The 15,313-nt window shown below is 45.0% G+C and overlaps 1 protein-coding gene across 1 annotated transcript in view; it reads right to left on the reverse strand.

Annotated features, from left to right (window-relative positions):
• The window catches only part of NALCN (sodium leak channel, non-selective), a 1,068,865-nt gene that overhangs the window by 41,833 nt on the left and 1,011,719 nt on the right, over positions 1–15,313 (reverse strand). The window contains exons 32-35 of the mRNA XM_040425261.1: positions 14,821–14,927; positions 13,434–13,508; positions 10,982–11,101; positions 6,573–6,641 (exon numbers count right to left, since the gene is read on the reverse strand). Coding sequence (XP_040281195.1) covers positions 6,573–6,641; positions 10,982–11,101; positions 13,434–13,508; positions 14,821–14,927 — 371 coding nt within the window. The remainder of the gene's footprint in view (positions 1–6,572; positions 6,642–10,981; positions 11,102–13,433; positions 13,509–14,820; positions 14,928–15,313) is intronic.

Consider the following 15,313-nt stretch of genomic DNA (forward strand, 5'->3'; position numbering starts at 1 on the left):
TGGATTTTGCCCTTTGTCAGGCTATATTGGTTGGTGGCTTGGGCAGGCTGGGTTTGGGTGACTTGTTGCAGGGTGCTTTGTTTTTCTGGGGCTTCTTGGTGTAGCAAGGCTTTGTGATGGTAGGAGCTGGGACTGCTGCTATGAAGATGGGCTCTGAATGATAGTGCCCTCTTCTGGACAGCAAAGTAGAGTGGGAATCTGCCCAGTTCTGCTCGACAGGCGCTGTTTGAGGTGCTCCTGTGGACCTGGAGAAAGTGTTTGCAGAGTTCTAGGTGGAATAGTTCTGTTGGCCCAGAGTCCCACTTTGCCCTTTCTGGGTATATGTCTGGGCCCCAGACTTAACTGCCATACAGGAGGATTGGGGCGATGATGGTGTCAAGGATTTTAAGCCAGACGGTCACTGGTGCTTTAAGGTGATACAGACGCCTTCTGATGGCATAGAAGGTTTTGCTCGCCTTGTCTTTCAGTGTTTCCATGGCTTTCTTAAAACTCCCTGATTGGCTGATTTCTAGGTCCAGGTAGGTGTAGCTGTCGGTTTCTGAAATTGGACAGTTGTTTAGCAGGAAGGGAGGACGCCTGGCTGCTTTTCGGTTTCTTTTCTGGAATACCATGATGTTGGTTTTCTTTGGATTGATGGGCAGTGCCCAAGTGTTACTGAACTTCTCCAGGATTTTCAGGTTATCTTGGAGACCTTTCTCAGTTGGTGATAGTAGCAGAAGATCATCTGCATAAAGGAGAAATTTCACCTCAGTGTCATGGAGGGTGAGATCAGGTGCTGTGGAGGACTCCAGAGCCGCCGCCAGCTCATTGATGTAGATGTTAAACAGGGTTGGACTGAGGCTGCAGCCCTGTCTGACTCCTCGGCTCTGCCGGAAATAAGCCGTTCTCCTCCCATTTACCTTCACGCTGCATCCATTCTCAGTGTAGGAACTTTTGATGACATCATATGTTTTTCCTCCTATTCCGCTTTCAAGAGGTTTCAGGAATAGGCCCGGATGCCACACTGAGTCAAAGGCCTTCTTGAAGTCCACAAAGAAGGCATAGATCTTTCCCTGCTTTGTATTGTGGACATGGCTCTTGATGAGGCTCTGCAGGGTGTAGATGTGGTCCGTGGTGCGGTAGTTTGGTATGAAGCCTGCTTGGCTTCTGCTGAGGATGTTGTGCTGGGTGAGGAAGCTGAGGATCCTCTTATTCAGGATACTGCTGAGGAGTTTTCCCAGGATGCTGCTGACTCATATCCCTCTATAGTTGGCTGGGTCGTACCTGTCTCCGCCATTCTGTACGGGGGTGATGATGCCCTGGTTCCAGCTATGGGGGAAGTAGCCGGCACTCAGCACAACATTGTAGAGTTTTACTTATGCGGCCTGGATACCTGGCGGGCTGTATTTGATCATTTCTGGAAGGATCCCATCTGGGCCGCTGGCTTTTTTACTCTTTATCATTGAGATCCTCTCTGTTATCTCCTGCAGAGTGATCGGTGTGTCTAGAGGGTTTTGGAAATCTTAGATTTTTTCCTCCATATCCTTTAGCTTTTTCGTGATTTATTTTTGTTCTGGGCTTTGGTCCTCCCTCGAGATGGCTTTGTAAAGATACTTGAAGTACTGGAGCCAGATGTTGCCATTTTGCATGTGGAGGTTGGTGTTCTTGCTGGTTTTGTCCATCTGCTTCCATAGTTCCTAGAAGCAGTTGTCCTGGAGAGCATCTTGGAGTTGGAGGAGCTTGGTTGAGATGTTGCCTTGCTTTTTCTTTCTGAAGGTATTTTTGTATTGCCTTTGTATATTGTTGTGGGCTTCCCTCAGACTGGGGTTGTTCGGATCTTGGTTTTTCCTATTTGAGGCCATTCTTAGTGCCTTCCTTATATCTTTACACTCCCGGTCGAACCAACTGTTGGGTTGTTGCTTTTTTTGGCCTTTTGTTGCATCTTTTGAGGTCAGACATTTCCGCCATGGTGCAAAGTATATTTTTAAAGTCCCTTACCGCAAGATTTACTCCTTCTGGGTTCAGCTCATACACTTTCCTATGGAAGTTATGGAGCATCTCCTGGATCTCTGCGCTGTTTATGGTCTCCATATACTTTGGGGCTGACATCTTGGACCATTTAAAAGATGGAGGTACGTTAAAGAGGCTGGTCTGCTGAGATGTTTGTGCCGGTAGTTTACTTGTGGATTTATCTATAGGAGCAGTTGGTTGTGGTCTGACAGGTGTGACTGTGGGGTGACTATGAAGCCACCAACATTTTTGGGGTCCATATCTGTGATGGGATAGTCTACCACACTGTCTACATGGGAGTTTAGGGTATATCTACCAAGAGAGTCTGCCTTGGTGCAGCCATTGAGAATATGAAGTCAGAGGCTTCGACATAAGTTCAGCAATGTTCTGCCACTTTTGTTTACTGTACTGTCATAGCTTTTGATCTTGGTGTGCACTGAGCTGTCACAGTCAGTATCTGCTCCGAATATATAGACATTTCCGTCAGTTGTCAGGTAGTCTCTCTCCCTCCCTGTTGTTGCATTGAGGTCTCCAAAGATGAGAACATTGCCCAGGGCCTGAAAATGGGCGGCTTCCCTCTGTAGGATCTCAAAGCTGTCAGGATTGAAGTATGGAGACTCTGGTGGAGCTATGTATGCTGCACAGAGGTAGACGTCAGCCGGAGAGGTGAGGATGGAGCGGGCTATCCTTACCCAGATGTGGCTGTCTCCTCTCTTTACTGGTTTGATCTGCTCATGGAGCTCCTCTTTATACCAGACTAATATTCCTCCTGAGCTCCAACCCAGCTTGACGCTTTTGTTTTTCACAGCAGGGACAGAGATCTCCCTGTATCCAGTGGGCACCAAGGATTTATTCTCTGTTTTAGTCCATGTTTCTAGGAGGATCTGTATGTCAACGTTTTTTAGTCTTTGGGTAAAGTCTGGATCGTGCGTCTTACATCCAAAGGCTGAAGCGTTCAGGCCCTGAATGTTCCAGCTGCTGACAATAAGAGATGTCATTGTTTGTCCGTATACCTTGTAATGAGCTGCCCTGTGTAGGACAAGTTAGATTATAGACTGGTGGCCATATTCTAGCAGTTTGGTCCAGTTGGTGTTCTGCAGGGAGTGCTGAGCAGGGTCTTTATCTCCTCAATGTCTCTGCTCTGCATTATTCTATGTGAGGCAGGTGGATTCCTCCATGGTTTTTGCCTATGATGGCCATATTTTGTTGAGGAGGGTATGAGGTTTCAGGTCTATTTGTTGTTGGTGACTTTTGCATAGGCTTTTGTCTTGTGTAGGGTCTGGGCCGGGGGTCTCCATTGAGCACCATGTCTTTGAATTCTTTGGCTAGAAGGCTGACTCCTTGGTTATTGAGGTGTTTATTGTCATATAGGTGATGATGGTTTATGGAGGGGTGTTGTGCCAGGGTGATTTCTGGCATGGTGCTGATTTTAGCTGCCAGCTCTGTGTTGATGCTCTGGATGATGTGTTCAGGGATGTCCTTTCTTGGGAGCAGAGATGACAGGATGATTTTACAGCTGGGGAACTTCTGTTGTGCCGTCCCTGCTAGCTGGCTCAGTTGTCCTGCTATCTACTGGTGCTGGTCCTGGAGGTTGTTGGTGCCTGTATGTATGATAATGTGGTTGGGTTTCATGAAATATGGATTATTGATGATGGCTGCTGCTTGTTCGATAGTAGAGCAGCAAATTTTACTGACTTTTTCCTGGGAAAAGTCGCTTTGTGTTCAAGTATTTACCATTGGAGTCTATAATCAGAACAGTATCAGGATACGGTGGTTTACTGCTCATGTCCGTGTCCTGCCTGCTGCTTGGGCTTCTTGTAGGAAGCTGCAGTGTTCGGGTTCTGTAATGGTCGGCTCTCTTGTTGGGGTCTGTTGTGGTTGTGTTTTGGGGGTTGTCAGCTCTGGCCCCCCTTTTATTACTCTGCTGTTCTTTGCTCTTTGCTCTCATCATCTGTTATTTCCATTTGGCAGTTCATTGATGTATTGGTGTCATGGCTGCTGGCTTTCATTTGGTTCTCACACCCTTCTTTCCTTGGGTTCCTCTCCTTGATTAGGGGATAAGTCTGGGATTTCAGTTTAGCTATCTCAGTTCTGTGTTTTCTTGCTGCAGTTCTTGTAATTTACCTCTTATTTCTTGCAGGGCTGAGGCCTGTTCACACTTCAGTCTAGTTATCTCTTAAGCTACTTGGTCATTTGCATTTTTGTCACCAGAATTTCTTTGAAGCTTCTCTTTAAAGTGTATAAAGTCTCTTTCTAGCTGAGATAAGCAATCTCTAAGGATCTCTAGGGAGGGGTGTGAGGAATTAGGACATGGGGCTGAAGGGGGGGTCTCTGGTGGTTTTCTCTGTAGGGGTTAGGGAGTCTCTAGTGGTTGTCTCTGTAGATTTAGGATTATCACTGCTCTTAGTCAGTTCTTTGTAGGTTTGGGCCTGGACTTTAATATGAGGGAAGATATCTTCAAACTGGCCGAGGTTGTCCTCAGTGCCCTGGATGACTATGGTGCCATTATTGTACACGTTGATGGTGAGTGTGACATCATTGTCATTTTGTGGGTCTTTTACCCTGATCTGTCGGCCCTTGTTGATGCCACACCTGGTGATATTCTTATAATGCCTGCACAGGGCTGTGTGCCAGGCGGTGGGCTGCTGGCTATAGAAAAGCACATTAATTTTTCTCTTTTCTTCTTCTTTTAAGGTAAAATCACTGAAAAGGGTTTCTGGTCTTTCTCTAATTTTGGCATGTTTTATGGCCTTTCTCGCTTGAGTGCTTCTCTGGCCTTCACAGTATGTGATCTCCTGGGTGTCTGACCCCCTGCTGTCTGAGTCTGCAGTCTCCAGCTCTATCCTATGGTCAGTTATAATCTTGGAGCTTTCTTTTTCAAAATTATCATTTTCTAAATTGTAGTTTTCCATTTTCTGGAGGCTCTCCATATTCTTTACTTCCATGGGGTGTGCTCTATAGAAGGACTATTAGACAGGTGATGGAGCCAGATGCTCTTAGCTTTAGATGCCTTCAGATGCTCAGCTCTGTCTGATGCTCCCAGTTGCTTGTAGTCTGTGTTATAGGTAGCGTTCTTGTCTGATCAATAAAATCCTGTTTTTATCCTTTGTCCTTATTTTCTGAGATATTTAGTCCTCTTTGTTTCTGTCATCCATGGAGTCAGTATTTTCCAGGTTTTGTCTTACAGGTTGCTCATTACAAGGTATACATGGGTGAATCTATATCTATCTATCTGTAACTATCTATCTATCTATCTATCTATCTATCTATCTATCTATCTATCTATCTATCTATCTATCTATCTATCTATCAATTGGTATCTATCTGTATCTATCTATCAATTGGTATCTATCTGTATCTATCTATCAATTGGTATCTATCTGTGTCTATCTATCAATTGGTATCTATCTGTATCTATCTATCAATTGGTATCTATCTGTGTCTATCTATCAATTAGTATCTATCTGTATCTATCTATCTGTAGCTATCTATCTATCGGTATATATCGGTATCTATCAGTATCTATCCATCTATCAATCAGTATCTATCTATTTATCTATCTATTGGTATCTATCTATATATCTATTTATCCATCGGTACCTATCTATATATCTATCTGTATCTATCTAGATATCTATCTGTACCTATCTGTATCTATCTAGATACCTATCTGTACCTATCTGTATCTATCTAGATACCTATCTGTATCTATCTAGATATCTATCTGTATCTATCTATCTATCTAGATATCTATCTGTATCTATCTATCTATCTAGATATCTATCTGTATCTATCTATCTATCTATCTATCTATCTATCTATCTATCTATCTATCTATCTTTATACTGTATACCTTGACTAATACTAGCATCTACACATGGATTAGGTACCAAGTTGCCACCTGTCCACTGACCAATAGCATACATTCCACCATAGAGGCTGGCCATGAAGCTGCTATGGCATTCCTAGAGACCTAGTTGGTCCCATGATGCTGCTGGGTAGTAAGATTCTGTGCAGGACTCCCCTTTCCTGAGTATCTATATTGTAGCAGACAAAGGGAAGGGGAATTGCCCCAAGAGTTATGGAATATGGACTGATAGGGCAACAGTCACCAGGCCTTTAAAAAGGGTGCAAATTAAAGGTTCTGACATTCTGGCAGAATGGGTTAAAACAGAATAAGCAATACTTCCTTCTCTGATCCCCCACTTTTGCTGTTCTGGCACTTACTGGATCCCCATTGGTGTCAACTTGACACACAGTTAATGCCTAGCAGTGCCTACTCAGCCCATTATTGTCTGGTCGCCACTTCAGCCAGGAGACCAGCAGGAACCTGCTCAGGATGAAATGATAAAAAGGAGAATGTCGCTCCATTCTTCTGTTCACTTCTGTGGGACTGATGGAGCGCTGTCTGCATTAGTCCTATAGAAGTTAATAAAGCAGGGGACCAAAATGTGCAATACCGCTCAATTGAAACAGGGGGTTCAGGTACCACTGTTCTTTGGTTCACTAAGGGTCCTAGCAGCATCAGATAACTAATACAATGTAATAAATAAGCTAATGAAATTATAAAAACAGATACTTACATGCTTTCCACATATAGAGAAAAACCTAAAGACGATTATACAGGCACCCATCATATAGGTATACTCATTCTGTAAAGGAAAAGTTCACATTTACAAGACAGCTTTCTTGGATGGAACACAATTCTCATCGCACATTCAGAAAGAATCATATTGGACAGCTGCACCAGTTTATTAAACTTCATATACAGCCCTTTGAATCTTCCATAACACACTATTAGATGACCGACAGCAGTCTACTGGGGACTTTTCTCTGTAAACCAGATACACATTATCAAGATGCTGCTCAAGAGTGGGGTGGTCAGGTTGATCTGGTCGGAAACATACTTAGGCTACATCCACATGACTGCAAAACAGTCCATTTTAAATGGCGTTTTTTTCACGGATGCCTTTCTGAAAAACAGCCCCCTTGAATTGTATGGGGGCTGTCTGTCCGTGAAAAAAGACAAAATAGGACATGTCCTACTGTATTTTTTTTTTGACCATTAAAAAAAATAGCCGTGTGAATAGAACCATAGACTGTAATAGTTGTGAAAACAGCCATGTGACAGCTGTAAAAAAAAAAAAAAAACAGCCATCGCATGTGTGGCGAAACCAACCTCGCCACTGGGTTTTGGAGAGGCCTGTTTAAAAGCCTCTTGCCTCAGGATTATGGCCCATACTAACTTTTAAACCCCTGAACCTATTCAAGTGAATTTTGGATAGGTTTGTCCCCAAGTTATACTTTTTAAATTGATGTAAGTTATATGTATGGACAATGTAAACTCACAAAGTTGTAACAATTTATAATAAGTGTAACTTGTCAGCTTGGGAGGAATATGCTGGGTGTGTTTATATTGTCCCATTGTGCCATTGTCCCATTGTGTGTTTAAATGGTGATGTCTGTCCTGTTGTATCCACATGTGTATTGGCGATTTCCCTTTGTCCTGAGAGATAATTGGATTGCTCCTCGGTTGTCTCCGGGACAGAGAGGAGGAAACCATGATGCATTGTGGGGATATGTTGTATCTGTCCTGTGTCGCAGTCTCCCTTCTGGTCCTCTGGGGGCGTGAACGATTTGTACTTACATTGTATGTGTTGTAAATTACTGATTGGTTGTATTTCAAAACCCTGTGGGCAGTACTATGTTTGTGGTTTATGAATAAAAGAGGCTGTACTTGAAGTACAGTCAGACCACTGCTTGACCCTCAACACGGAGCCTTGTCTCGTTATTGGGGGGATCCACTGTATGCTGTAGAGACTAATTGCCAGGAGTGTAAGCTGATTCCTGTTCGTCTGCTAGCAGCTATTCGTGAGGTTCCAGTTTGGAGTGCTATTTTGTATCCAGTTCGGGAGTTTGGTGTTCTGCAGTAGCTGTGCCTGTCTCTCAGAAAGGGGCATATCGCCTAAACGGATTTTAACCCCTTGATTGCTGAAACGGCCCGTTACATTGGTGGCAAGCAGCGGGATCGTTCCTACAGGCAGAAGGACAGCTACAGGAGACACCATTTCTTTGGATTTTACAACTTAAGGGCAACGCATGTCTCAGTACAGCGACCCTAAAAGCACCAGGATGGAACCAGCAGTGGAGTACAGATACTCTGTTGAGGAATTTGACCGTATGATGTGGTTGCGGCTGAACTTCTTCGGACCCAATCCAGCTGAGAAATCCGTGAAGTTCATGAGAAGTCTAGTGTTCAAGACCCTACTATACCGGGCAGAAGGTGACGGTCAGCTGCCACGTTGGGTGGACCTCCACCGCAAGTTACAGTTGTGGGACAGAGAGAGCTCAGTCTCCTCTTCCCAGCGGCAGAGTGTCCAGCAGGGAATTGGTCGCCCAGTCTCCATTCCCCAGCGGCAGTGTGAATTGCAGGGAATTGGGAGCCAAGTCTCCATTCCCCAGCGGCAGGCTGAGTTACAGGGGGCAGAGGTAGTTGTTCCTGCCCCCCAGCAGCAGAGTGATATGCCGGGAAGGCAGTGTGAAGTGCAGGGAGAGGAGAGCAGCGTCCTCCCTCCCAGCGGCAGGCTGAGTTACAGGGGGCAGAGGTAATTGTTCCTGCCCCCCAGCAGCAGGGTGATATGCCGGGAAGGCAGTGTGAAATGCAGGGAGAGGAGAGCAGCGTCCTCCCTCCCCAGCGGCAGGCTGAGTTACAGGGGGCAGAGGTAGTTGTTCCTGCCCCCCAGCAGCAGCATGATTTTTTGGGAATTGGGAGCCCAGTCTCCATTCCCCAGCGGCCGAGTGATGTACAGGGAATTGGGAGCCCAGTCTCCATTCCCCAGCGGCCGTGTGATTTATTGGGAATTGGGAGCCCAGTCTCCATTCCCCAGCGGCAGGCTGAGTTACAGGGGGCAGAGACAGTCGGTCCTGTCCCCCAGCGGCAGAGTGTCCAGCAGGGAATAGAGAGCCCAGTCTCCTTTCCCCAGCAGCAGGACACTGTATTCGGAGCGGAGACGGTCGGTCGCCCTCCCCAGCGGCTGGAAGTATGTATGGGAGAGGAGCTCGTTACCCCCTCTCGTCAGCGGCAGCTTAACGCACCAGGGGGAGACAGTAAGCCCCACAACAGTGCAGATGGGACCGTGGTCTCTGCACTTACAGCACAGGGGGTAGAGACAGTCGGTCTCCCCCTCCAACAACCAGGGCAGAGTACCGCTGATACCTGCCCACAAAGCAACCTCCACTCCAAGCCAGGGAGCAACACAGAGACCGGGAGTACCAGCTACCAACATAACCTTGGTGGACTCACTGGACAGAGACAAGCTACCAAATTCAACAGGTCCAGTATTGGGTTGTGGGTGGACTGCCAGACTAACTCAGGTACTGACCGTGAGGTCAGGTATCTGGTTAGTCTTCCCTGGGGGGGAGATGTGTGGCGAAACCAACCTCGCCACTGGGTTTTGGAGAGGCCTGTTTAAAAGCCTCTTGCCTCAGGATTATGGCCCATACTAACTTTTAAACCCCTGAACCTATTCAAGTGAATTTTGGATAGGTTTGTCGCCAAGTTATACTGTTTAAATTGATGTAAGTTATATGTATGGACAATGTAAACTCACAAAGTTGTAACAATTTATAATAAGTGTAACTTGTCAGCTTGGGAGGAATATGCTGGGTGTGTTTCTATTGTGCCATTGTCCCATTGTTTGTTTAAATGGTGATGTCTGTCCTGTTGTATCCACATGTGTATTGGCGATTTCCCTTTGTCCTGAGAGATAATTGGATTGCTCCTCGGTTGTCTCCGGGACAGAGAGGAGGAAACCATGATGCATTGTGGGGATATGTTGTATCTGTCCTGTGTCGCAGTCTCCCTTCTGGTCCTCTGGGGGCGTGAACAATTGGTTGCTGTACTTACATTGTATGTGTTGTAAATTACTGATTAGTTGTATTTCAAAACCCTGTGGGCAGTACTATGTTTGTGGTTTATGAATAAAAGAGGCTGTACTTGAAGTACAGTCAGACCACTGCTTGACCCTCAACACGGAGCCTTGTCTCGTTATTGGGGGGATCCACTGTATGCTGTAGAGACTGATTGCCAGGAGTGTAAGCTGATTCCTGTTCGTCTGCTAGCAGCTATTCGTGAGGTTCCAGTTTGGAGTGCTATTTTGTATCCAGTTCGGGAGTTTGGTGTTCTGCAGTAGCTGTGCCTGTCTCTCAGAAAGGGGCATATTGCCTAAACGGATTTTAACCCCTTGTCTGCTGAAACGGTCCGTTACAGCATGTCCGTTTTCACTGTTGTCTAAATGTAGCTTTATTTGAAGGGGTATTCCTATCTCATAATGTTATGGCATATTACATAGCTCCTGTCCAACTACTGTACAGGGAAAATCTGTGAAGGAGAATCTCCACTTTACTATTGTTGCAGCCCCCTTCATTCTTTAGGATCTCGGAGGTCCTGTTATGTGGACGCGCACTGGTCAGTTTGTGATGCCATCATTTAGTATGGTGGGAAACCCCTTTAATTCTGCTGTTTGCGTATCATCTACTGCCAGTGGCGTAGCTAGAAATGACTGGGCCCCACAGCAATTTTTTTTATGTGGTCCCCCCCACCTAGTAATTTTTTCGCAACACCTTCCTTTCATGCTGCCCCCATTCCTGTGGCTACTAAAAATCACTCTCTCAGACCAGGCCCGGCAGCTGTTCTAACCGTTTTCTACACTGTCTATAGTGCCACTTTATATAATGTCATTGTGTAATAGTGTTGAGAGGGCCCTGACAAAATCTTTTAGTCCTCCTCCTCCTGGATGGGCCCCTTCTGGGTCAGGGCCCCAAAGCAGCCGCTTCCCCTATAGCTACGTCCCTGTCTACTGCTATATAACACACAGATGAGTAATAGACCCACTTAACTTTAGCATAGCTATACTTAGAGTTCCTGAGTCAAGAGGACAATAGGTATATAAATAACTGTGGAAATAAGAATCAAACGAAGAAGGCATCTTACTAGTAAGGCGAAATGAAGTACAACCCAAATAACTCCCAGGGAAGTTACAAGCAGGTCATAGCGATTTCTTCTGCTTTGCCAAAACCCAGCTGGTGACATGGCTGTTATCTTCATTGTTACCTTTACAAGAGAAATCAGTTCATTAATGAAACAAGCATCTTTCCAACCTTCCAACTGTGAAAATAATTCAGTTATCTTGCCACATGAAAAACATATAATCCGGGCTAAACATGTATATATCTTATATATATATAAAAATGAGTTTCTGTCTGTCTGTCTACACATCTGTCTGTCCGTCTGGACATTCTTTATGCGCAACCACACGACTGGACCGATCTTCGCTAAATTTAGCACTCAGGTACATCAGGTGTCCAGGAAGGTTTTAGACTTCTCAGCTCTCTAGGACTTACTGTTCCTGAGATATTCCCAAAAAATGACCTGCATTAGCCAATAGAAGCTAGCAAGCCTTTGACTGAAATCCGAAATACCATTTACACGGTCACATGTCCCTTATTAGCCAATAGAAACTCGCAGGAGCAACTCCAGTTTTCCATAACAACTGATCACAGGTTTTAGCTTTTCGTAGGTCCTTAAATATTCAGTATTAGGCCTCATGCACACAACCGTATTTTTTTGCGGTCCGCAAAACGGGGTTCCGTTTTTCCGTGATCCGTGACCGTTTTTTCGTCCGTGGGTCTTCCTTGATTTTTGGAGGATCCACGGACATGAAAAAAAAGTCGTTTTGGTGTCCGCCTGGCCGTGCGGAGCCAAACGGATCCGTCCTGAATTACAATGCAAGTCAATGGGGACGGATCCGTTTGACGTTGACACAATATGGTGCAATTTCAAACGGATCCGTCCCCCATTGACTTTCAATGTAAAGTCAGGAGTTAATATACCATCGGATCGGAGTTTTCTCCAATCCGATGGTATATTTTAACTTGAAGCGTCCCCATCACCATGGGAACGCCTCTATGTTAGAATATACCGTCGGATTTGAGTTACATCGTGAAACTCAAATCCGACAGTATATTCTAACACAGAGGCGTTCCCATGGTGATGGGGACGCTTCAGGTTAGAATATACTAAAAGAACTGTGTACATGACTGCCCCCTGTAGTTAGCACATTGGTGGCCAGTGTGGCCGGCCCCCCCCTCCCTCCCCTGTAGTTAACTCCATGGTGGCCAGTGCGGCCGGCCCCCCCCCTCCCCTGTAGTTAACTCATTGGTGGCCAGTGCCCCCCCCCCCTGTAGTTAACTCATTGGTGGCCAGTGGGCCCCCACCTCCCCTGTAGTTAACTCATTGGTGGCCAGTGTGGCCGGCCCCCCTCCCTCCCCTGTAGTTAACTCGTTGGTGGCCAGTGGGCCCCCCCCTCCCTCCCCCTCCTAATTAAAATCTCCCCCCTATCATTGGTGGCAGCGGAGTGTACCGATCGGAGTCCCAGTTTAATCGCTGGAGCTCCGATCGGTAACCATGGCAACCAGGACGCTACTGCAGTCCCGGTTGCCATGGTTACTTAGCAATTTGTAGAACCATTATACTTACCTTCAAGAGGTAGTCCCCTGAAATGGTCTTCCAACAGTCTTGAAGGAGTTCCCAGAGATGCTTAGCACTTGTTGGCCCTTTTGCCTTCACTCTGCGGTCCAGCTCACCCCAAACCATCTCGATTGGGTTCAGGTCCGGTGACTGTGGAGGCCAGGTCATCTGGCGCAGCACCCCATCACTCTCCTTCATGGTCAAATAGCCCTTACTTTCAAAGTTTTCCCAATTTTTCGGCTGACTGACTGACCTTCATTTCTTAAAGTAATGATGGCCACTCGTTTTTCTTTACTTAGCTGCTTTTTTCTTGCCATAATACAAATTATAACAGTCTATTCAGTAGGACTATCAGCTGTGTATCCACCTGACTTCTCCTCAACGCAACTGATGGTCCCAACCCCATTTATAAGGCAAGAAATCCCACTTATTAAACCTGACAGGGCACACCTGTGAAGTGAAAACCATTTCAGGGGACTACCTCTTGAAGCTCATCAAGAGAATGCCAAGAGTGTGCAAAGCAGTAATCAAAGCAAAAGGTGGCTACTTTGAAGAACCTAGAATATGACATATTTTCAGTTGTTTCACACTTGTTTGTCATGTATATAATTCCACATGTGTTAATTCATAGTTTTGATGCCTTCATAGTCATGAAAATAAAGAAAACTCTTTGAATGAGAAGGTGTGTCCAAACTTTTGGTCTGTACTGTACGTAATGCCATGTTGCTATATACACACAGACCTAGTCCTGACGAAGGGGGCAATCCAGCCCCAGAAATTTGTAGACTACCTGTGAATAAAGATACCCTCCATCAACTATACCACCTCTGATGTATCATTCACCTGAACCTCGGCAGCGCCTCAAGTGATCCTGACCTTTTTTCAAGTTATCGTCTATATACACATAGTGTCTTACCTCCAAAACGAAAATGAAGGTGAAAACCACTGACATTGTTGCAAGAGGCACAGTCACAGGATCATCAACATCCCACTGGAAAATAAAAGAAAGCCATATGTCCCAGTGATATATTATACTGTATATTAACATTATAGGCAATAAGCAATAATATCTTGAAAAAGAAATGTAGCATTTAACCCCTTTCCGACATTTTTTTTATTTTTTGCATTTTTGTTTTTTACTCCCTGCCCTCTAAAAGTCATACCGCTCACATAGCCAAATGAGGACTTGTGTTTTTTTCTTTGGCTGGGTAAGTTACACTTCCTAATGGCACCAATGGTACAATTGCACCATTGTCTTATGGGATTTGGTTTTACAACATTCATTCTGCCATTCAGAGTGGATTGTGAACTTACCCTGGACAATAACCTAAAAGTGGCCCCATGTTGTAGGTGGGTTGAAACTGACAGAAGACGGGCCAAAACAAGTAGGTGGGGACAACCGAAGTAGGCGAGGCCTGAAATACTATAGTGCAGCGCAGAATACCGTCTCAGCTATGTTCCTAATAAGCTCTGCAAATACACCATTAACATCTGATTGGCTAAGGTCTGACACCCTACACCCCCACTGATCAGTTGTTCTGCAGTAGCTCTGATGCCTAAAGATGGCGCCAGAACTACACAACTCCATGAACTGTGTAATGGATGAAGCTGGTTACGGCAGTGGTCCTTTCATTGAAATGAATGGGAGCAGTGCTTCAGTAACCAACCCCGTCCACTACATAATGGACGGAGCTCTGTAGCTCCAACACCAACTTCCAGTGCCAGAGCTACCGCAAAACAGCTGATCAAAATGGGGCCTGGGTGTCAGACTCCTTTTTTTTCAGAGCCCAAACAACCCTTTTAGTATTGCTTAAGGGATGTTGTTTATCCTCACCCTCTTACGATGGTAACATACATGCTCTGCCACTGGATGTTTTCTAGTTAGCAGTGGAGGCAGGGCAATGGAGCTCCAACTCCTATTAATGAATATTAGCAAAACCTGCAAAAACCCTAAAGCTTCTGCCACATGTGAAAAATTAGATTCTTGGAGGTATGATTTAAAATATCTCATACACCAATAGCTGGGGGTATCTAGGAGGGGCTGGAAGGAGAAGGCCCCTAAGCAATGGTCCCTTTTTCTGCCCTATAATCAGAAATTTACTACTGACCGTGTGATTAGTAGAAGACAGTGGCCATTAAAATAGGAAAACCATGAGACTATAGGACCAGTAAGAGTTTTAATTATTGTATAGAAGCTGCAAATTTCACACTTGTGCTGAAAGACATTATAGTTCTCAAACATCGCACACAGCAAATGAGCATAATAGAGCTAAAAACATAGAGGATCTCTATGTATAACATACCTTTACAGACAGAAGAACCGATTGTGCAAGGACAAGTACTGCTATAGTCCTCTTGAAAAATGGATGTTGTGTGATATCATACATTCGTGCTCTGAAACCATCATTATCTAGGAAATGAAAACCAATCAGATAAGACAGGTGAATATATTTAACCAATAATTTTACAAGGCCGAGCTGACAAATTGCTGCTCTGATACTGTTTTTAGCTGCAAAGCATTTAATACTGCGGTGCATTTCATGAATTGATTGCGGCTAACAACAGATGGAAAGACAGCAGTTTACAATGTTCTCTAGGAAATCAGTAGCACAAATTATTTGCATTGTTTCCCTAACTTGATTAGGTTTATACACACAGACTGCATCCGTATTTTGCAGATTTGTCAGGAGTAAGTGATAACGTGTTGTTTTCTGCCAATTGATGCTGAAAATTGCAAAACTGGAATACCCTTTAATAAATATGTTCCAGACTAAGGAAATGGAGCACGAAAGCCTT

The sequence above is a fragment of the Bufo bufo genome, chromosome 3 (genome assembly GCF_905171765.1).
Source record: "Bufo bufo chromosome 3, aBufBuf1.1, whole genome shotgun sequence".
Taxonomy (NCBI): domain Eukaryota; kingdom Metazoa; phylum Chordata; class Amphibia; order Anura; family Bufonidae; genus Bufo; species Bufo bufo.